The sequence below is a fragment of the Camelus ferus genome, chromosome 29 (genome assembly GCF_009834535.1).
Source record: "Camelus ferus isolate YT-003-E chromosome 29, BCGSAC_Cfer_1.0, whole genome shotgun sequence".
Classification (NCBI taxonomy): domain Eukaryota; kingdom Metazoa; phylum Chordata; class Mammalia; order Artiodactyla; family Camelidae; genus Camelus; species Camelus ferus.
Window position 1 is genome coordinate 3,674,407 of NC_045724.1, and position 23,435 is coordinate 3,697,841.

The following is a 23,435-nucleotide window of genomic DNA, read 5'->3' on the forward strand; positions in this document are numbered from 1 at the left end:
AGAGGAAATTTAAAAACAGTATTTTAATATATGAAATTTAAAAACAGTATTTTAATATAAAAGAATAAACTAAGCACTTGGCAGAATCACATTTTATAATAATTCTTTAAAAAATACAATAAAGGAATGTGAATGTAGTAATTTTAAGACACAAAGTCCTAAAAATATAATAGATTAAGAGAAGTCAATCAAGTGATAAAATTTAATTAGTTTCTCTAAAATGATTTAGAAATGATATACTGACATTAACATTTTAATCTTTTAGCCCACTCCGTAACAGTCTACAGGAGTCAAAGGCATGAGACAGAGAGTATATAGCAAATTGTGGTGTTTAGATGAGGTAATATTATTTTAAAAGAGAATAGCTAAGGGGAGGCTGTAGCTCAGTGGTAGAGCATGTGCTTAGCATGCAAAAGGTCCTCGGTTCAATCCCCAGTACCTCCTCTAAAAAATAAAAAATTAGTAAACCTAATCACCTCACCCCGCCCTGCCCTGCCCAAAAGAAATAGTTACCACAGTTCTCCTTAAAGCAAATGCCTATTAATAAAATTAAACTTTAGTATTATCTACAGACAAATAAACTTTAATGTTTGTATTAGTATCTTTTATATATTCATACTTAAAAATTTATTAATGCTTATGTATTACAACCCAGAAATATAGTCAAAAGAAAATACAAACATTTTACCATCAATTTTAAAAGAATGACAAATATAAAAATCATTACCTGTAAAATCACTTCTTAATGATACAAGTATACACATCTTGATAAATATTTTATAAACAGATACCGTTAATTGTACTCAATATCCATTTTCTACTCCTTGTGTGATAACCACATCACTGTTTTGTCTGTGGTATCAATGTGTCCATCTGAGAATATTCCATTCCCAGCCTTCCCTGTGGCTGCGTTAGCAGAATGACCACTCTGGCCAACGAGGGACAGGCAGAAGTCCCTGATGAGGGCATCCTTTCCAAGTAAAGGGCAGGGGCTTACTAGAAAAAAAGCCATCCCCTCTCCCAATCTCCCCTTCCCTTTCTTTTTGCCTGGATGTAGAATGAGACCGGGGGCAGCAGATCCAGAAGATCAAGATTCAAAGCATGAAGCCAGATGAGGATGGGGGAGCAAAAGGGCAGAGAGAACCTGGGCACTTGGTGGCACTACCAAGCCAAGGAAGAACTGGCCCAGACTCTGACCCTAGACCTGCTGTTGTATTTGGATAACCAAACCTCAGTCTGTTTAAGGAAACGTCCTTAAACATTCTGCTGTGTGCAGAACACACTTCTGATGTGCATTATCACCTAATTCTGCCATTTCCCAAAGGTTTTCACGTGTACAGTGAAGTTCAACCACACAGAGTATATAATCTGTTCATTATGCACAGCTAAATGGCGGACCCTTACACAGATTTCTGTACAAGTTATGGAAAAACCAGCAATGGCAGCAGGAGACGCGGGATGGCTGGGCTGGCCCGCCCGCTCTCTGCTGGCTGCACAGAACCAGGAGTGGGGCAATCTGGAAATGAGAACTTACTACTTAACCCTCGAGGAAAGTGGAGTCGGATGTGCCAGCCTGAGGCAGGATTCTGAAGAAAGAGGTGAGCCTCCTTTTTGTATCTTTCCTAACTCCCTTCTAGATTTTGGGATTTCGAGTTGCCTCAGAACACTATAGAGATGCCCAGTACTTAAAATTCGTACTTCCTACTTACTGTGATCAAATCTATTTCACAAAGGGATTTTCCCCCCAACTAATGTGGGTGTTTGCTTATGGCAAAAAATAGACCACCAATTGGTCAAATTTTCAGACAGCATTGAGTTTTTCGGACAAAACTACCTGCAATCCCAAGAATGCATACTTGGTGGGCGAAAGCAGATGAAAGCGTTGTTTCTGAGAACCTGGGATGGGAATCAGAGTAGCTGTACTATGGAAAGACTGGCCTTAATAAGCAGGAAGCAACTTGTTTTATTTAAAGCAAACAAAATGATTATAATTAAAAGCAGAGGATTGGGAATTGGCAAAGACAAATTGCTTTATTAAGAAATTGCACTGGTGGAACTACCACTTAATAAAGACAAAAGCCTGAGTGTATAGTGATGCTGGTAAACTAGAATTAAAGAAAAACAAAAAAACTTAAAGTGCTTATGTATATCAGAAATGCTAATTATTAAACAGCCACTGAAAAATAAAACTTGTAATGCAATCTCTAACATTTGAGAAAAGTCACCAAGTTAGAAAAGGGCAAGTGCCTGGAGGACGCGGTTGTGCTAATGTCTTGTAACTCCCTCATTACCGAGTAGAGGTACCGCTGGTTGAACTGCTGCATGGCCCCCTGCAGCTGGCTCCGCTGAGACTGCCACTGCTCGAAGTTCCGGACAGACTCCATGGTGGGCCGCTGCCAGGTGGTCGTTCTCGTGTTATGATCCACATAGTAAACTCTTCCCCGATCATCAACTCTTCTTTCCCAACTACCGAATAAAATCAGCAGTGAGAAAAATGAAAATAAACAATCATCTCTTAATACACGAAACTACAATATAGTTCGGTAACTCTTCACTTAAATCACTTAAAAACCAAGTCTAAGACATGATAAGTTGAAAGGATATACTGACATCCTTCAGAAGAATTATGAACGTGTCACTTGCTATTTATTTTAGCTGAATTACCTTCTCATTCTTCCCATACGTGATTTCTAAGGACTGTCTAAAAAAGACGCCATAGACTGAACAGTGCCCGTGTCAGTTTGACGTTCCTTTCTCCCTCTTTTTCAGATAAACACTACGTGCTTACTGTATACTTAGCAATCTGCCTCTATCATCCCTGCCCAAGTACAGGATTCTAAGTCAACTAATTCATAGCTTTTAAACCCACCTTCCCGCTGAAGTGCCGAAGGGACCACACTGTGTCACCTCCCCGTTTCTGGGCACAGTGTAGAAATCAACTCACCATTTCAGCCTCAACCCCATTAAGGTCTTTCAGGAGCCCCATGTGAGAGCCAAACAGCTACTTGCTGGCCCCACATGTGTCATACGTTTCATTCTATCACGGCTTTGTTTTAATATTCCCTCAGAATAGAAGGCTCTTCTCCACCAACCAGAATTCTCCCCATCCTCCAGGGGGCAGCTCACTTTAAGCCAATCTGTGTCATTAATTCTTATGATTTCAGAACCCTTTCAGCAACAAATCTCACAAAATAATGTAATTGTTGCGTTGAGTTTTCTGGACTTTGAGTATGTTTACACTGGCGGACTCTGAGTTGCGCGTGCAGGGACAGATACCGCGAGTGGCCAAGACAGTGAGGAGAACGTTCCGGGCAGAGGCAGAGAGGGAGGAGACTGTAAGCATAACTCAGCCAGCTCTCGGCGCAGCGTGCGGGGAGTTATGAATGAGCACGGAGGAGAAGGAAGACCGGTTTGTGAATGGCCTCGAATCACAGCCTAAGAGCATAAACTTTTTTCAGTTTTCAAAATTTTTATATTTTTTTTCATGAAAAATCCTCTAGGATTTTAGCCATAATGTAATGTAATTTTACTTGTAGCAATTTACTAGATAGTAATTTTGAATCACACTGACATCTCTCACGTAAAGCCCGGTTTGATCACGATCTACGGGGAAGCGCACATATAAGCTGTCCTCCATCAGACTTGCGTCCCTTTCATACATGTAACTTGTCCTGAGTACGTCACTAAAAAGGAACAAGGACCGAAACTGGGTCAAAATTCTGCAACTACTCTCAGTAAACTCACACCAGTGTTTGACAAACTCTTAAGGAAGCCCTTCAGACTAATTGTGAAAGAGACACAATATAACCAATCTGGTCTACTGGACATTCACTCTCCACAAAAGCAGACCGAGGAAACTCATGCACCCCGCAGGATGGAAGAATCATTCTGTGTTGCACTGGATAAACGTTTACATGCATGACAAAGCACAGCTGAAGATGGTGAGACGCTACGTTACCCTGGAGGTAAAGGCTGCGGCCTCTCCCACGTGGTGGTTCGAGTGTTATGATCCACATAATAGGTTCTACCATGAGGATCTTTTCTCTGTTCCCACCTAAAACGCAAAAATAAAAGTCAAAGATGACAAACCAAGACAACCTGAAAAACTACTCCTTATAATCCAGAAAATGACAGATACGTTTTACTTTAAAAGATCGCATTTATATATATCTGTATATGTATATACATACACACACACACACAAAATGAAGTTGTTTCTTTTCTCAATTATTAGTGCTTTTCACTTTTTTCATTTTTCCTTTTTTAATACCAGTACCAGAAACTCAGAAAGTACAGTTAGCAGGGAGCACTGAATAATACCTGAATTTCTTAAGTCACTAATTTACAGAATTCCAAATAATCACAAAACTGAAATTTAATCAAGGGTAAAGGAACTTTCAGCCTAATATCACTCCCAAAGCACAAAATGTCAATGAAGTAATATCCATTTTTGCCTGCTATTAAAAAAAATACACATCTGAAAGATTTCAGCAGAAATGGCCTTAAAGCAGGAGGTGACACAGCTCTAAGACAACTCTTTCTTCTAGATGCAGAGTGCCTTCTTGTGCACGTCTACCCCTCTCTCATTTTGGTAAGTCTCTGAGTCTATGGGCATCTCAGTTTTATCTTTCTCTGTTTTATCTCGAAGACTCTCAATCTCTCATTTTCCCCACTCTCATTTTCTCCTCTGTGATCCCTGTTTCTTCCTCTCTAATCTTTCCTTAAAATGGCATAGAAATTTTAAATATAAAAAATAAAAACCTGGTTTTTCTGAGTTTAACATTCTTGGTTCCAACTGAAAGCAGAAAAAGTGAAAAATATTTTCCTTTCTCTTAGACACAAGGATCCAATTTAATTTGACTTCTTTTTGATTAGAGGCCTTTAATTAAGTTATTTTCCTACACAATGACCATACATATTGAAGTTTTTCCCTAAACAAGGTGTACACATACATACATACTTAAAATGGCATGCAAAAAATAATCATCTGTTTAAGCCGCATCTAACATTAGTCACGAGATGCTTAAATAGTAACCATGAACAATGAAGGTGCCCAAGTTCACAGGCGACTTAGGATCACATAAACTATTAACCTTATCTATCACAAATCAGCGGTATAAAATCCTACACTGAAACACCCATGCTATCCTGTGCTACAAAAATCTAGATATATAAGTATTTCACTAAAACCTGAAATTTCAGACTTACTTCCTTTGTTTTTATATAACAAAAAAGTTCATGGAAAGGTAGGATTTAAGGAATTTCGTTTTAAAGACATTTCAGGGAATACTTAGAACACTTACCAATGGGCTACTGATTTGTATGAAAGCTTAATGGCCAGAAACAAATACCTGCAAAGTGTATCAAGTTTCAAGAACTTCCTGATAACGGTACCTTCGCTATTTTTAGGTATTAATTCCTACAGTCAGTCGTTGAATTTGTATTGCTGTTCTCTATCAAAACTTCCTGGCTTCCATCCTTTCTTAACAAGTACTCTTTACTGCTTTTAATTTAGGTTTGAATTTTTATCAAAATTACATATACGTCTTTTTTTCTTTTTAACAAGCTTGCTTTACTACTTGTTTAATTTCAAACATAATGTATTGATTTCTCACTATGGAAGATAAAGCTGTCTCTTTACTGCAAACGTACACTCTGTAACTTGGACCCTCCTTCCAACAGCTCCAAATACACTCATACGCCATGTCCTTCCTTCCCTTACAATTTTTAGGGCTGGGTAAACCCTCCCAACAACTGAGCCATTGGAACATGACATGATTTGTCTCTTTAATTGTCTCCTTTCCCCCCACTTTCTTATTTTCTATGTACTTCTTATTAATTGAACTCCAAATATTTTTTCCAGTTGCGTAAGTCTCCCAAAACATTCAAGCTCACTGGGTCTTTGATCAGCTGCACCTGCCTTCTGGGGAGCTGCCAGTTTAGAACCGCTGAGCGTGGGGGCTGCTCACATCTGCCACAAGCTTCCCTTTCGTCAAAAATAAACATAATCAAGAGCGCCATCCATAAAGCGAACTACGAAGCCCTTTTTTAGTTTCATCCTAAGTTAACTGCAAACATTTCTAATTTAACAGTCAATAAATATTCAGTAAGCACTCAGCTTCCAAGTATAATGCAAGCCACATGGTTCTTCATTTTTCCACAAGGGATCACTTCCAGAGTTCAGTGTTTTTATTCCAAAGGGAATTTATCTTCCTCAACTAAATTGGTTGTTACACAGAACCTCATATTCAGAACTACTTTTGGATACCATCTTTGTAATTTTCTATGTTCTATTCCCTAGATCAAGGGTAGGCAAACTTTTTCTGGGAAGTGCTAGATAGTAAATATTTTAGGCCTTGTGGGCCAAAAGGCAACATCAATACCGCGTAGGCACTTCCCTAGTAAAAGCAAATCACACCGCCCCCCCGCCCCCCACCCCCTGCAGTAGGGCGCCCCAGGCTGCAGCCCTGCTGTGTACCCGGCGGCCCTCTGCTGACAATGCTCCTGGCCACCAGGGGAGGAGCCTGGCAAGTTTCTCCATCTGCCCAGCGACTCTGGGGTCCCGGTGTGCTTCCTCTTCTCCCAGGCAGCCGGTGCACCAGGAAGCAACTCACTGAGCTGTCACTCCCAGAGTGATAGTCTACTTGGTAGGGAACAACAGTCGCCAAGAATGAGTTCCTAAGGCCTGAGTGGTGACCAGAGCGGGATTTGGGCAGCAATGGGGGGGGCAGTATAGGGACAAAGGGGTACACCCAGGCTTTGTCTGGGGGACTCACAGTGACAGCCCACAAGAGCTGTCCCCGTGGACCCTGTAACAGTGAGGGGCTGGAATTGGCCAGAGACTGGATTATCCCAGCATAGAAATTCACGAACACCCCCCAAACAGGTGCAGGTACCAGGCCGACAGGCGAGACTTCTTAGCGGAGTTCTTTAATGTCAGAGAGACACACGCCGACGTGTAACTGCCGCCCCTCACCTTCAACCACGCTCCTCCCCGCTCCAGTGTCTAGACACAGTCTCCCTGTCTCACTAAGACACTGTGTATAAATCCCCAAAACCCACTGTGGAAGGATTTTGGTAAAGACATTACAATAAAAACAACAGAATTAAGTTACTAACTGGGTCTCTACTGGTTTCAAATTTGGATAATGGGCAGATGTAAGACTTGCTTTCTCGTAAACCACGATCAGCAGCTACTTGGCCGTTCCGTGCACTTGCTCCTCTCCTGGCTCCTGCCATCAGCAGCTGACCGCCTTCTACGTCATTCCCATTTTTTAAAACGAAAGACTACTCCCCAGTTCGGTATTTCTTCTTGCTCGCCTCTACCAAACATTCCTCTTTCACTGTATGTTCCCAGGGAAAAAGCTCTACACCATCGTTCCCCCTCTTTCAAAGAGCTTTCTATCACACTTCCAACCCCCCCCCACCCCCTCCCCGGCCCATTCACTCCATCACAGAGCCATCTGAATACAGCGCTATTTCCCAGAAACCACTTTGTCAAAGGTCAACAATGAATAATCTCTCTGTCATTAAATTCAATGAGTGCCTTTCAATTCTCCTCTGACTTGAATTTTCAGGAGCTTTTGACCTTGTCAACCATTTCCTCAGAAGCATTTACCAGCCAGGGGCTTTGCTCAATTGCTCACTGACTCAAAATCATTTAATCAAGCACTAATTTACTTATAAATATTTATTGAGTACCTGCTGTATGGAAGACAGCGTTTTAGGCATGAGGAATACAGAAATGGACTCAGTAAACCCCTTTTCAGTCTAGTGGAGAGAAACTGACAGTAACACACAAACATACATGTCACCTGGTGATTTAAATGTTATAAAGAAAAATAAAACAAGTAACATCATGCTGATTTAAAAAAAAAAAAAAAACCCTGAAGAGCTCATACCAATCTCATTTATGCTAAGTTCTATAACAGGGAAAACTAATTCATAATCTACTGCGGTGAAAAACTGGGAGAGTGATGACTTATTCCCTAAAAGTAGGGACAGGGACTGAAACGGGGCTTGAGAGAACTTTCTGGGGTGATGATAGTATTCTAATCATGATAAGGGTTTGGGTGATTTGCATTTGTCAAAACTCATCAAAATGGTACATTTAAGACATGTGCATTTTCTTCTATGTACATTTTACCTAAAAATCTTTAAACAAATATTGAACTCTAGTTAATGACAGACAAGCTGAAGTTTCGAGAGCCAAAATGTACTGATATCTGTGACTTACTGAATTATGTTTAAAAATTAGACGAATGGAGAAATGAAGAGACAGGAGATAAAGCAAGCAGAGTAAAATGTCAGTTACAGACACTGTGGTAGACAGATACATAGGTGTTCACTGCAAAATTCTTTTACTTTTCCTGCATGCTTGTAAATTTTCACAACAGTAGGTTGGGAAAAAATAAGTCCAGGTAAGAGGGATGGGGACAGACGGGCCTGATTTGGACAGAGCGATCGGGAAAGGCCTCTGGAACCAGGTAACATTTGAGCAGAGACATGCAGATATGTGACAAACGACATTCCACACAGAAGTCAGAGCAAGTGCAACGGCCTTTGGGTAAGATCACACTTGGTGTAACGCTCAGACGCCATCCTCGGGCTAGAATTCTCTTCCTTCACAACACCGGCGAAGTTACACTGAGTAACACTAAGTTACCAAAGAGAGGAAGCACAGGAACGAAAGAGATTTCTGAGGAAAGAGGGAAGATGTAGATCTGAAAACTGCTGACTCACATGGTTACAGAAGCCACGTGCTGCACGGGCCGGAGAGCCGAGCGCGGCTCCCCTCCCCCTTCCACTCCTCACGCCAGTGACCATCCCCCAGCCCAACGTCACCTGAGGAGACTAGCGCCCACCTTACTGCAGGCTCCTTAACTTCTCACCTGGATTAGCAGCTTCTAAACTTTTTGGGCAAGAGATCACAAAGTAAGAAATATATTTGACATAATCATCTCTGTGTGCGCCAGACTATTTACCTACAGATTTTATACAGACAAACACACACCAGAAAAAGACTTCCCAGAAATAACTAGCACACTTACCTAACACATTTAGGTATTTTCTGCTCTATTCTATATTGACATACTTCATTATGTGTTGAAATGCTCGTCACAATCTATCAACAGGTTGCAACCTGCGATCTGAAAATCACTCATCTGGATTCCTACAAAATTCTCCTAACGCAAAAGACAGCATGCGGTGGCTACAGGCGTGGAGAAGCGTTTACCTGGTCCCACGGAATTAAGTTTAGGGACTTACCATTTCAAACGGGCATGCTGCTTCCCTCCTTCATAAAACACATACCTGGCTGCCGTCCTAGCTTGTCTCCTTAGCTCCTATAGCCCGTCTACACCACTGCTGGAGTGATCTGTACTTCAGTGCAAATGTGACGATGCCACTCCCCTGCTTAAAACTCCCAAACCCTTAGCAGGTATACAAAATTCTTCGTAGGACTCTTTTCCTTGCTTTCTTAAATGCTCAATGCAAGCTGCAACAAAATCCTATTTCCTGAGTTCAGTTTACTCGCTTTCTAAGGACGCCAGAGATCTGAACACGCGGTTAGCTCAGCTGAGAATGAGGCCTTTCACACCTGTGCCTCCATGACTGCCTTGCTCATCCCTCCTCCTCCTTCAGAAATCCGCTTAAGGGTCATTTCTTCCAGAAGGTATTCTTTGATCTCAAGAGCGCAGGTTTCTCCCCACTACCTCCCTCTATGTATGTTCCCTCCCACCGCAGCGCCCTAAACTTCCCTCTGGCGCAGCCTTCACTGTACTGCAGTCACTCTTTACTTATCTTTACCCCCCACCACATCACGAATGTCCTTGGCAGTCAGAACAGCTTCTTATATACCTGAGTCACACTTGCAGACACATGAGACTAGGATAAATGATTAAGTTGCCAAAGACAGAAGACACAGGGACAATGAGAAATTTTTCAGAGGGAAGGAAAGATACTGTAGGGCCCCAAATACTTGCAGGAAGCAAGTTGAGATTTCCAGTAAGTAGAGAAAAGGAAGCTCAGACAAAGGTCTGGCCTGGACAAATAGATTTCACAGCTAAAGTGATGGGGGGTGGGTAGTGCAAGACTCAACAGGGGAGGCACAGACGCAGGAGAAGACCGAAGGCTGAAATCACACCTGGGCAACAGGCAAACCCAGGCGAGCCAGTGAAGAGCACTGAGAAACAACAGTTCAGACGTGAGGGGCGCACGGACACAGTGACTGTGATGAGACAAGGAGGGTGACGAGGTCGAGACCTTCAGAGCCGCACCTCCAGCAGCTATGAGAGTAGACACTCTAACTGCTGTAAGCTGTGTACGACGGCGTGTGTACACCCCACTTCTATTACAGCATTTTCACGTTGTATTGTATATACGCTTAAAAATGAGCGACTAAATAAGCTTCCTGAAGGGAGAGACAATGAATCAATCATGTGAGTATCACCAGAGCCAAGTAAAGAGTCAAAAAAAAAAAGACCTATTAATAAATGTGGGACAGATGACCAAATGGAATACCCTTTAAAGACAAGCACAGAAAGCTGAATAATTACAGTGGGAGATTTAAATGAGATCCAGAATTACTGAGCAGCAGTGAAAACCTGAGTTTGTAACAGCGCTAATCAGCAGGGTTAGGGGACTCTCCCCAGCACTCAGTACTCACTGCGAAAAAAGACAGCTACCCGTTCTCTTGCCCGGGAGCCTGTTAACAATAAAGGAAGCTAGGGAACCGAGGTTATTATGCACAGGGTCAGGGTCACTCTTAACTAAAAGTCAACCAAGACTCAAACCAGGAGGGTCTTGCAAATAATGTAAGGCACATACGGCACATACTAACTAGAAGAGCAATTGTTCATAGTTTTAAAAAATACTTGGCTTGTTAGTGGGGGGAGGGTATAGCTCAAGTGGTAGAGTGCATGCCTAGCATGCACAAGGTCCTTGGTTCAATCCCCAGTATCTCCTCTAGAAATAAATAAGTGAACCTAATTACCTCCCCCATAAAATACTTCGTTTTTAGCAAATAAACAAATTCTATTTATCAGATTTCAACTTACTGAACAATGGAAACATATACATATTCAACAGTCACATAATATCAAAAAGTTGCCACTTAAATTAAATGTAAGTTACCTATCTTTAAAAAAAGATTCAACCTACCCCGAGGGCAGAGTCTCTGTGCTGGCATTTGCAGACTGCGGCCGCATGGGTTCCACGCTCCCCTCTGGCTGTCTTAATTTGGCTGCTTCAGAAGCTGAGCTACTTCCAGAATTGGAGGTGGAAGGGTCTAACGCGCTTCTAGCCTCAGATCCGAATGCTGCACCGTTAGGATGAATACATTCACTGTTTTCTGAGGAAGCCAGGATTTCCTGAACTGGAGGATCTTCGACAGCAGTGCTAATGCAATTTGAAGACAAGGCGGTTTCTTCAGCCACTCCTGCGGTACCCGCGGTGGACGCATCACCAGTTGGTGCAGATGAGGATGATTCTCCATTGACTGAAAAGGGAAAATTCATGAGATGATCTATTAATATCAAGGAATGACAAGGCAATCAACTAACTCATCAATTACACTTACTCAGACCCTAATTTACAAGGACCAATGTATCAGGTACGATGGAAATAAAGTAAAACAGGTATTTTTTTGTGCTCACATTTTAGATGTGAATGTATAAATAATAAAAATTTAAGAATATATATATATTCCTTAACCCTAACTTAAGGAAAGAGAAATCAACTTTAAAATACCAAATGTTTTTCTTCAAAATTATTCTGAAAATCTGCATGGGTTACATAAAAACTTTAAAATGACTCGTTTCAATCTCCCTTTCCATATGCAAATGTAGCTAATATCAAAAGAACTCTTGCCAATAGTGGGAAATATAATGTTGCATTAATTCTTAAGGTAGTCCTAGAGGAGAATGAAAAAAAAAAAAAATCCAGGAACTCATTCTATACTTCCTAGAGAAACAGCCAGCACTGGGATCCAGTGACACAATTTTCTGAATTTCATTTTAAACGTGATTGATCCATTTCAACTACATGTCACTATAAAAGTGAATCAAATTAAAACTGGAACGAGAATAGATTATTAAACAAAACTTATTAGAAAATTACACATTAAAGTTCTAAGTGAAATAGAGGAGAGAGATATAATTAAGAGCAATGGAATCTTCAGGTAGTTTTTTTTTTTTTTAGAAGAAAATGCTTTATTTTCTTAAAATTTTACAGTGTATTTATCAAAAATAAGAAAATATTGAATTTGAGTCCTCCTGCTTAGAACTATATGAAAATGTTTTCTTTGTGATGTCTCAAGGCCAAAAAAAATGCAAGTGTTTGAAGATCTAGGTAAGACACTGCAGTGCAGAAATGATGATGGCCAAGGACCCGGCCATCTCCTAAGGGCTGTTATAGCATTTTCTGAAAAGTCTCTCTAGAGTTGTTGAATCTATAACCAGTCTAACTTGGAAGAAACTCATTTCTTATGTGTCTAATGTACAAAAAGGAAAACGATTTAAAACGTTCTGTGAATTTTTTTTTTTTGCTTTAGAATTGTTTGTTAAAGTAAAAATCAAAAAGAAATAAATCACAAATTAATTCTTCTGAATATACATTCTCAGAGAAAGGAACTGGAATGCTAACCTACAAAACATCCATTCAAGAATTAAGTACTGTAATGCTTACAGATACTCTAGATGGCAATTACTTTTAAATTACAGAGACTGAAGGTGATCACATTGTCTTGGATATTTTAACACAGAAGCATGAAACTCAAATATAGCTTTACTTATTGTGCATTTTCCCTCCCTGTTTATGAATTTTTCATCATATTCTTTTGACATTTGGTCTAATCCCTATTAGGCTTTTATATTACAGTATTTTTTTTTTTTACATTCGTAGACATTTGTGTCTGTTTTGATTAATACTTTAATTTTTTTCCTCTTTCAGTTTTATTAGGTAGAATTATTACAGTCTGATCGCACATACACAGTATATTGCATGTAAATAAATATATACAGCACACTGCACATTTTATTTTACATATATTTACTGATTATTGTTTCTAAGAACAGGTTAGAGCGTTAGCTTTTTAAACTTAGTTATCAAAGGAATAAAGCCAACTACAAAATAAGAATCAACAGAATGCAGTAATCCAATCATAAAGGACAGTCAGATGTGCTCACACATGTTCAAGAAATCAAAGCGATAATTAGTTCATTTGTGTCCTTATTATGATTATTATTTTTTAGATTCCTCATATAAATGATGTGATATAACATTTTTCTTTCTCTTTCTGGCTTACTTCACTTAGAATGACAATCTTCAGGTCCATCCATGCTGCTGCAAATGGCATCATTTTATTCATTTTTATGGCTGAGTAGTCTTCCATTGTATGTATGTGTATGTGCCACATCTTCTTTATCCAGTCATCTGTTGATGGACGTTTGTTGTTTCCATGTCTTGGCTACTGTAAATAGTGCTGCTGTGAACATTGGGGTGCAGGTGTCTTTTTGAATTTTATTTTTCTCCAGATACATGCCCAGGAGTGAGGTTGCTGGATCACATGGTAAGTCTGTTTTCAGTTTTTTAAGGAACCTCCATTCTGTCCTCCACTGTGGCTGCACCAATCTATACTCCTAGCAACAGTGTAGGAGGGCTCCCTTCTCTCCACACCCTCTCCAGCACCTGTCATTTGTAGACTTTTCAGTGATGGCCATTCTGGCTGGTGTGAGGTGATATCTCATTGTAGTTTTGATCTGCATTTCTCTGACAATTAGCAATGCTGAGCATTTTTTCATGTGTCTATTGGCCATTTGTATGTCTTCACTGGAGAATTGCTTGTTTAGGTCTCCTGCCCATTTTCGGATTGGGTTTTTTGTTTCTTTGATATTAAGGTGTATGGGTTGTTTATATATTTTGGAAATTAGTCCCCTGTCAGTCACATCATTTGCAAATATTTTCTCCCGTTCTGTAGGTTGTCTTTTCATTTTGTTGATGGTTTTCTTTGCTGTGCAAAAGCTTTTTAGGTTAATTAGGTCCCATTTGTTCATTTTTGCTTTTATTCCCATTACTCTAGAAGAAGGATCCAAACAAGTACTGCTGTGATTTATGTCAAAGACTGTTTTGCCTATGTTCCCCTCCAGGGATGTTACAGTGATCAGCCTTACATTTAGGTCCTTAATCCACTGAGTTCACTTCTGTGTACGGTGTGAGGCAGTTTTAACTTCACTGATCTACATGCAGCTGCCCAGTTTTCCCAACACCAGTTGCTAAACAGACTATCTTTTCTCCATTGTGTATCCTCGCCTGCTTTGTTGAGGGTTAATGGACTGTAGCTGTGCAGGGTATTTGCAGAGTGGAGAAAGAATTCTGTGTGCTACTGTGATGGTGGGTACATGGCAACACGCATTTCTCAAACCCCACAGAACCCATACAATACAATAATGACCCTTGAGGTCAACTATGGACTTCAGTTAACAATGATACATTTATACTGGCTCATTAATTTCAACAAGTATACCACAGCAATTCAAGACGCTGACAATAGGGGGAATTCTAAGCAGGCTATGGGGAGCATGTATCTGACTGGAGGGATTACTATTCATACACAGTGGTTCTCACCGGGGGGCAAATTTGTCCTCCATCCCCCCAAAGACATTTAGCAATGTCTGGAGGAGTGTTTGTTTATCACAACTAGAGGAAAGGGATGATATTACTGGCAGCTAGTAAGTCCAGGCCAGGATGCTGCTATTATCCTAAAACACACAGAAAGCCACCCATACAGGGAATTATTTGGCCCAAAATGTCAACAGTGCCGAAGCTGAGAAACTCAGGGTGATGTGTACATGCCCAGACACAAGGCAGTGTCCAGTCTACAGGAGCTGCAAAATAAACACCTGTTAACAATGACAAAAAAGACAAGATAGACAGGGAAGGAAGGGAAGGAGAAAGGGATCACACGTTCCTTGCTCATGAAAGAATATGGAGAATTACACTAAGCAAGTAACTGAAATCTTACGTGACGGGAATGACAGCAGAAGCTTATGCAGAGCATCTCCTTCTCTACAGATAGAAGACCACATCTGCTGACTTGGCTTCTTAATGAATCTATCTCAAGCCTTACTTTCAGCCATTACGACTTTTGGGTTACAAGACAGACCTCCCTCATTTCACATTTAGTCCTTGAGAAGTAAGTTTCCCATGGACTTTATGATACGCACATCTCATAGCGCTGTGCATTTGTACTCTCACAATTCACCCAAATAAAGTAGAAAAAGGTGGAAATATGGAAGACTCTGAGTATCATTTTTACCCCTTTTTAAAAAGTATGACATACACACTAAGGTTCTTTAAAAGTCAATTCACTCTTGAAAGTGGCTGCAGCTCTGAAGGAATTAGAGAGCCAGGGAGCCTCTGGTAATGGCGTAGTTCTGTATCCTGACTGCAGTGCTAGTAGCTACGTGAAGCCACACATGAAAATAGCACAGAAACACACACACACACACACACACACACACACACACACAACACAGGCATAACTGATGACGTGTGGATTGTGTCGATGCCAATTTCCGGATTTTGACATTGTGCTATAGTTATACAAGACGTTAACATTGGCACAGACTGAGAAGGGAGCATGGGACCTACCTGCACATTTCTTGGCAACTTTCTGTAAATCTGTATTTCAAAATAAAAAGCTAAAAGCAAAAGTCTAATGAACTTGTGAAATGTTAATTCTGCCTGAAACTTACCATACTGAGCTCTGATCCACTTTACTAACAGAACAATAATTATACATTAGAAATAGTCATTTCACACTAGAAGTTAAGGGTGAGGGGCGGAAAGTAGAAAAGAAAATAATATTTTTCTTAAAAAGCACTGTCCTAGGTGGTAGGTGTTTTAAATTTATTATCTCATTTAAGCTTCAAAAAAAACCTGTAAGGCATTATTGAGTATTAGTCTCTTTTTATAAACGGAGAACCTAAAATTTCAGGATGTTAAATTTATCCAAGGTCATGTGGTTAAAACAGTAAGTGGAAGCGCTGGGATTAAGCCTCGTCCTGTTAGAAGCCAAATCTAATCTTTTCAGTCATGACTGCCTCCCATCTTAGCTTAGAACAAGTACCAATATTTACTTACTAAACTTGTTAAACGGATCCTCCTAAGCCTCAAAAGAACAGGACGGGGAAATGCACCCTACGCTCTGCCGCCCCCAACCCGCCCCGCCCCCGCCCTGCCAAAAGCCCTTACGTTTGACAACGTCTCTGGTGAAAAGAAGTCATTTGTTTTAAACTCCTTAGCACAGGTCCACAGTCCCTTATCTGGAAACTTTTGGGGCCAAGCGTATTCCAGAATTCCTAACTTTCCAGAATTTACAAAGGTAACATGGCACGCATACTATTACACTCACACTGAGCAGGACTGGGCGCTACACACTGAAATTAAACACAGTATTATTTCTGCAGCAAAATGCAGGGATTCTCGTAGTAAGTATGATAAATACCCTCAGGTCAGTCCTAGTCATTTTGCCATCAAATGAGTTTATCAAAATGAGTTTTGGTTTTAAAGATTTTAGGATTCTGGGATCACAAGGAAGGGATTAAAAACGTAAGGTGTTATACACAGAATATGCACACTCCCACCCCCATCACCATCCCAACAATGAAAACTGATTTTTAAAGTTCTTCTTTAGAAAAAGGAATATCAGTTTTGTGCCAACACCTTAAAGGGGATAACCCCACCCCTTGAAAAGATGCCTGAATTCATCCTCCTACTGAGCAATGACAAATCATACAGTGACACTGGTGAAGTGGTTGCTACCAACACAGTAGGTTCTGGAAGCCTTTGTAAACCAGCCAATGGAATGGTGGCAGTTGGATTGTTTTATCAGATGTGACCAATGATAATTAGAGAACATGCAAACACAAACACGAAGCTGACTGGGAGAATATCACTTAAAGCTTATTGTGGTATAAAAGATGGACAACTTTGAGACACTCTAAAAATCACACGCATCCAAACGAACAGGACAGCAGAGAGCTGAGCGTCAGCGAGCTGGCTGTCAGTCACAGCCCCTCCTCTCCTAGCTGGGCTCTCTCTGTGCCTCAGTTCCTCCCAGAGACAAAGAGAAAAGTACTAGCACCCATCTCAAAGAGCTACTGTGAGAGTTAAATCAGTAAATGGATATAGTGTTTAGAATATGCATAGCACAAATGTTAGCTCTTATTATTATTCCAATTGTCTTAGGTTTCATTGCACTTACTGTGAATGTCATGGGAATTACGTTCGATGGAGCCTTCATTTCTAGTCCCTCATGTGTGTATTTTTAAATAATCTAGAAAAATTCAAATATTATGAAAAACTGCACTGTAATCTTTGCATTTCTATCATAGAATGGAAGATTTTAAAAGACTGTACAGTAAGTGTAGATACAGTTACATAACATTTAATTTAGTCTTCATTTAAACAATGAGTCACAAAGGGCCATGCTTACCAGTGTCATTGGCAGGCTCAGATGTGAGTGGTTTTGGAGCTGGTGTGTTTTTGGGTCTGGCAGCAACCTGAGATGGAGATGAAGGTGCGCTGTCTCCATTAACTACGTATGAACAGCATGAGTTTTGTACCACAGTGCCTGTAGGTACATGATTATCTACTCCATTAGTCCCCTCAGCGGCCAACCTTTAAAAAAAAAAAAGATGCCTTACTTCAATGAATTAAGTACAATTAAATAGCTTCTCATCAGAAGTTTCATATACCGAGTTCGTAACGTTCAAGCAAAGTGACAGGTACAGAGTAATGAACAAAAGATACTTTCATTACACTTTTTACATTTTATTTTTTACATCTTACATTTTACTACATTTTTATTACATTAAAGTTTAAATTACTTTCAGTTCTAAGTGTATCCACATTGTCATATATATGTACACTGAGGTATATAAAAATACTAAGTCAAAATGAAGCAATGACCAAATTGTACATTTAAAATATTTGTCTAAGAATATTAATATTTATTTTTAAATGCTCTGAAAGTATTTTCAAAAAGATCATAAAACTTATAAAAATCAATTCCTAAGTATTGGAATTTTACTGAATACTGGAAAATAAGACAAAAAAAAAAGTCTTCGACTATTGAGTGCAAGTTATGAACCAGCACTAAAATAATGAGCACTTGTTGATCAGAAAAACCTAAAAATCACATCCCTGAGTTAGAAGAACTTACAGTGTTTATATTACTGCAAATAAACAAATAAATACATCTGCAACTACAAAATCAAACATTTTAAATCTTGGCAGTGGAAAAGGAGCTAGGTGATACTCATGTAAGTGACCAGGCAACCTTTTCCAAACACACAGGCTGCCTTGTACCTGTTCTCTACAGAGTAGCCTTCATTAAAAAATATATATATAAATCAGACCACATCTCAGTCCTGCCCCACCCCTCCATCTCTCTATCTAGTTCTTTCTCTCCAAGCTCCTCTTGGCTCACCTTGCAGCAGATATACTAATATATCAATTTTATTGTATATGAAAAACATGGTAAGTCTTCAACTTTATTACAAATTATTACATACAGGGAGTAAAATTATAATGACTCACAAGATTATCCAAAAAAAGGGTTAAATATTATATTCTAGAGGTAGAATTTGCAGAGCATAAGCTAACTAGAAATACACTCAAGGTCTTGTCACTTGCTAATTCCTCTGCCTGGGCTCCTCCCTCAGAACTCTGCATGGATGGTGTATTTTTGACTTTTTAAGTTTAGCTTGAATGGCACTTCCTCAGAGATGATTCTGACATTTCTCTTTAAAACAGGCCACTCCTGTCACCCTGTCCTGTGTTCCAATGTCTCCACAGTTCTGATCCCTGTCTCTGACTAGTTAGTTTAGTTCTTCACTTGTTTACCATTTCCCTCTATCCCACCAGAATGAAAATTTCACAGGAACAGGACCGATATTCTTGGACTAGTGTCCAGCATCAAAAAGGCACTCACTAAGCACTTGACGGATAAACGAATGAATGAATGCCACACTCCCTTCCCCTGTCACCTATATATTTGGATGAGATATGTCTAGGAACTCAGACAGATAAAGCCTTAAAAAGGCTCCCAAGTGATTCTGATTTGTACACCCCTCCCCAAGCCACCCAGCAAGAGTCAGTGATCACGGAGTCCAAATAAAAGAACCAGACTGAAGTCTTCACGGTGCTGCAGAATTAATTTTTGATTCAAAATGTATTACTATGCAATAAATACTAGGTTTTAGGTTTTAGCCTGGTAGTGATTTAAGCTCTTTTATCCATCTAAAATTGTATTTCAAAAATTATAAAAACAGATATACACACACGCTAATACATTTTAATCTACCTAATTGTACCCTTTCAGTTCTTAATTTTCTCAATGTAAATTATAATATGGACACTAAATAAATACATATATTTAACCCAAACATATATTCAGAAGACATACTTATCTGTTCAAGTGCTCTATGAAAATCAGTTAATGGCAGTTTAGGAATAATGACATTAGTAACTTTTGATTAATAAAAGTCGCACTGTCGTATACCAACATGCTCTTTCAAATGCAACAAGTCAATTTCACAGGAACATATTTTCAGGTGTTCATTCCGTTATGTTTGGTCTATTACGTGCGTTCATTCTAATTTAATTACTTCAAACAGAAGTCTACTAATTGTCATCAAATGTGAATGCATGGGCGGCGCTGAGATGGCAGACTGCCCTCTAAGGGGGGGGGGGGGCATAATCCGTGAAACATCTACCTCGCGGTGATGACAGGAAGCTGCCAACTCAGACAGCAATAAGATAACCATTTCCCGACATTGTCTGCCTCCATTTACTGATAAAGTATGCCCAAGCACAGATTCTAAAAAGCCATTTCCAATAAAGAAAAGAATGAAGTACTGACACTCGCTACAAAAGGGAGGAACCTTATTCTAAGGAAAAGAAGCCAGTAACAGAAGGTCACACATTATATGATACCATTTACAAGAAACGGTTAGAACAGGTAAATCTATTGAGACAGAAAGCAGAGTACTGGCTGCCAGGAGCTGGAGGGAAAGAGGGATGGAAAGCAGTTGTTCATGGTACAGTTTCTTTCTGAGGATGACGAGAATGTTTTGAAATTAGATAGTGGTGATGGTTACACAACTCTGTGTTATACTAAAAACCACTGAAATATATACTTTTTTCTTATGATATGTATATTATATCTCAATAAAGCCATTATTTAAAAAAAAAAACTATTTTGGTAAGACTTCAACCAAACGGCATGCTTAGGTGTAAGCTTTTAAATTCTATGGCAAACAACTGAGGTTAAAATTTAAAACTTCATACATGGAAAATGTTACATTACTTTGCCACAAATACTAAAATAAAATATTCTACCTGGTGGCTGTCCTTGCTGAAGGCTCTCCATTTTCATGTAAGGCATCACCATTTTGCTGTATTTCTACTGAATGACAAAAAAGAAAGAAACTAGGTTTTTATGTACTTCTTGCTGGGTTTTTTTCCCTTCATATTCTAAAAACACATGAAGTCAGCTTACTGGCTGGAGATGAGCTGCAGTTTGTTATGTTTTCTTGCTCAATCACCAGTCCATCGAGCACAACGGTTAATTCACCAGTTTGCACTACACCATTCTTGGTTTCCAAGGAAAGTTTTAATTGTTCTTTCACTCTTTCCACTAGGAAAAAAAAATAATCCTAATTTAAAAGCTTTGTCACATACAGAAATATGTTTTAGAAATCAAAACTACATATCAAGAATTACTGTATTTCAGTGCTTGCTGGCTACTCATGGAAGGAATCATTTGTTTGAAATCAGAAGATCCTTTCATATCACCCCAGGATCACATCCTTTACACCCAGCTGAGTAACTCCTCCCCCCACCACACACTCCCAGTGTCATCTTTAACTGCTCCTTTGCACAGTATAAACCTCAGAGAACATACAAATGCATCAAGACAGTACAGCAACCATGTAAACTTCCTTTCCTCTCTGGCCCGAGGTACCACATAGGACTTGTGGTTAAGCCAAAATTTCTGCATGAGAGTCAGGGGGTTTGGTTTCTAATTCCAGCTCAGGAACTTTGGCTGTACTTTGAGTAAGTGGTCAAACTCCTTAAAGCCTCAGTTTCCTCATTTACTCCATAAAATAAAGATAATAAAAAGCTTCAAACTAAAGGAACTGTCATAAGGTCCAAATGCAGAACCACACAGGAAGTTCTCAGCATCACATCTGATACACAGTTAGTGCTCAATAAGTGGTAATATATATACATATATAAGGCCAACTATTTCTTCCTATTATTAGAACATTTAGTTCTTACTTAACTAAAAGTCATTTTGTTTCAACACCTTCTATTCCACAGAAATAATCAAAAGTTATCAGTAATTCCTTTATTATCCAAAACGAGGACAGTTATTTCAATGTGATCTTCACTTCTGAAATCAGAGAACATACTTCTTAGAGTATGTCCTTGACTTTGGTCTTGTCTATATTTAACAAAGTTGAGGTGTTTTTTTTTTTTCCTATTTACCAAATGTCCAGCATAAACATATTGACTAATTATCCAAGTATAGAGAGACAAGACCAAAAAAATCTGGAACCACTAATCACTAAACAGGAACTCTTGGCAAAAACTGTGAGAAACCCTGTAGGAGGTCTGCCCCAACCATTTGCACCACCATAAACCTCACTTCCACTCCACAGCACAAAATCAACATTAATAAAAACAGAGACACTAGAGACAATACTAAAGTACAAAAAAAGAAAACCCTGAATGAAAAAAAGCTGAATTTAAAAAACTGGGAAAAAAAATAAAAAGCATGAGGGTCAGCAAACTACACAGGCCAAGTCTAGCCTACCACCTGTTTTTGTAAATAGGGTTTTATCTGAAACACAGCTCTGCTCATTCATTGACGTATTTTCCATGGAGGCTTTCCCACTACAATGGGAGGGCTGGATAGGTGCAGAATTAGAAACAGACCCTGCCTGGACTAAAGCCGAAGGAGTACCCTTAGACTGACATCAGAGAGCGAGAACTCACCACCAAGATTACAGATTATAGGAAGCCACCTACAAGCAGAGGTTGGCAAACATTTTCCACCAAGGGCCAGGTGGTAGATACTCAGGCTCTGCAGGGCGTGCAGTTCTGTAGCACCTACTCAGCCCTTCCACTGTCGTGGGAAAGCCTCCGTAGAAAATACGTAAACGGATGAGCAAAGCTGTGTTTCTTCCACCCTTACCCCAAATACAGCAGGAGAAAGGATACATAAAAACACGAATTTATGAGAAGACAATGTCAAGGCTTTGAGCACAGGAAGAAACTGGCTCATAAATTTGAAGAAGGATAATGTCCAAGTGCTAAGCCAAGAGGCTGAATCAAAGGCAACCAAGAATCTAATCAATTATGAGTGTATTTTTAGATTATGCAAGGTTGTCTAGAACCAGGATAATTTTCTATTACTTCTGTTCCAAATTAAGCAGCTAAGAATAACAAAACCTGTATTCAAGTCAAAACTCTGCAATTACTTCTGATCTTGAGCAAGTCACTTAGATTAGGTTATGTGATCAATAAAATGAGTCACTGGGATTACTGCCCATAGCTTTCCTCTGCCTTTAAAGCACTATGATTCTAACACAGCTTTAATTTTTGAAATTAATCTACTTTCCTTTTGTTACAGGCTGAACTGGGTCTTCCCCCCACTACATTCATAGGTTTAAGTCCTAATTTCTGGGGCCTCAGAAGCTGACTTTATTTGGAAATAGGATCTTTAAAGAAGTAATTAAGTTAAAACGAGGTCATTAGGGTAGCCCTAATACAATAGGATGGGTGTGAAATAAGAAGATGGACACAAAGATTGACAGTGGTGGTGGTTTGAGTGAACTATTAGAAACTACCTAAATGTCAAATAATGAGATTAGTTAATTCATAAACTAGAACTCTGGATTTTAATATTCTTTGGACCACACAATATTTTGAGAATTTGATAGAAGTATGAACTCTCTCCCCAGAAATAGAAATACATGTAATACGGTCAAATTTTTGCATACAGTGTTAGAAATTTACAAATAACTGACGCTTAAACTACTTAAAGAATCCCCAAGTGAGAAAAATTTAATATGGGAACATTATATTCATATTATGTTCCTAAATGAAAAAAAGAGGAGAATAAACCAGTGGATACAAAGAAGAAAAAGAAATTTGTGTCTATGAACAAGAAAAAGACGGAGCAGGGTGGGAAGGGACATACTGGGAGTTCGAGATTTGTAGATGCTGACAGGTATATATAAAGTAGATAAACAAGTTTATACTGTATATATAGCACAGGGAAATATATACAAGATCTTGTAGTAGCTTACAGTGAAAAAGAATATAAAAATGAACATACGTATATTCATGTATGACTGAAAAAT

General features: G+C 39.3%; 1 protein-coding gene across 8 annotated transcripts in view; it reads right to left on the reverse strand.

The window, feature by feature from the left end:
• WWP1 (WW domain containing E3 ubiquitin protein ligase 1) overlaps positions 1-23,435 on the reverse strand; it is an 85,973-nt gene that overhangs the window by 29,170 nt on the left and 33,368 nt on the right. For 7 of the 8 annotated variants that reach the window (XR_004315961.1, XM_032469923.1, XM_032469921.1 and 4 more), the window contains 6 exons: positions 20,564-20,701; positions 20,404-20,470; positions 17,495-17,679; positions 11,161-11,497; positions 3,959-4,054; positions 2,292-2,466 (listed from right to left, as the gene is read on the reverse strand). Coding sequence is in view for 7 of the 8 variants with exons in the window: in XM_032469923.1 (XP_032325814.1) it covers positions 2,292-2,466; positions 3,959-4,054; positions 11,161-11,497; positions 17,495-17,679; positions 20,404-20,470; positions 20,564-20,701 (998 nt within the window). In the remaining variant the exon portion in view is untranslated. The remainder of the gene's footprint in view (positions 1-2,291; positions 2,467-3,958; positions 4,055-11,160; positions 11,498-17,494; positions 17,680-20,403; positions 20,471-20,563; positions 20,702-23,435) is intronic. The other variant, XM_032469927.1, reaches the window with a different exon arrangement.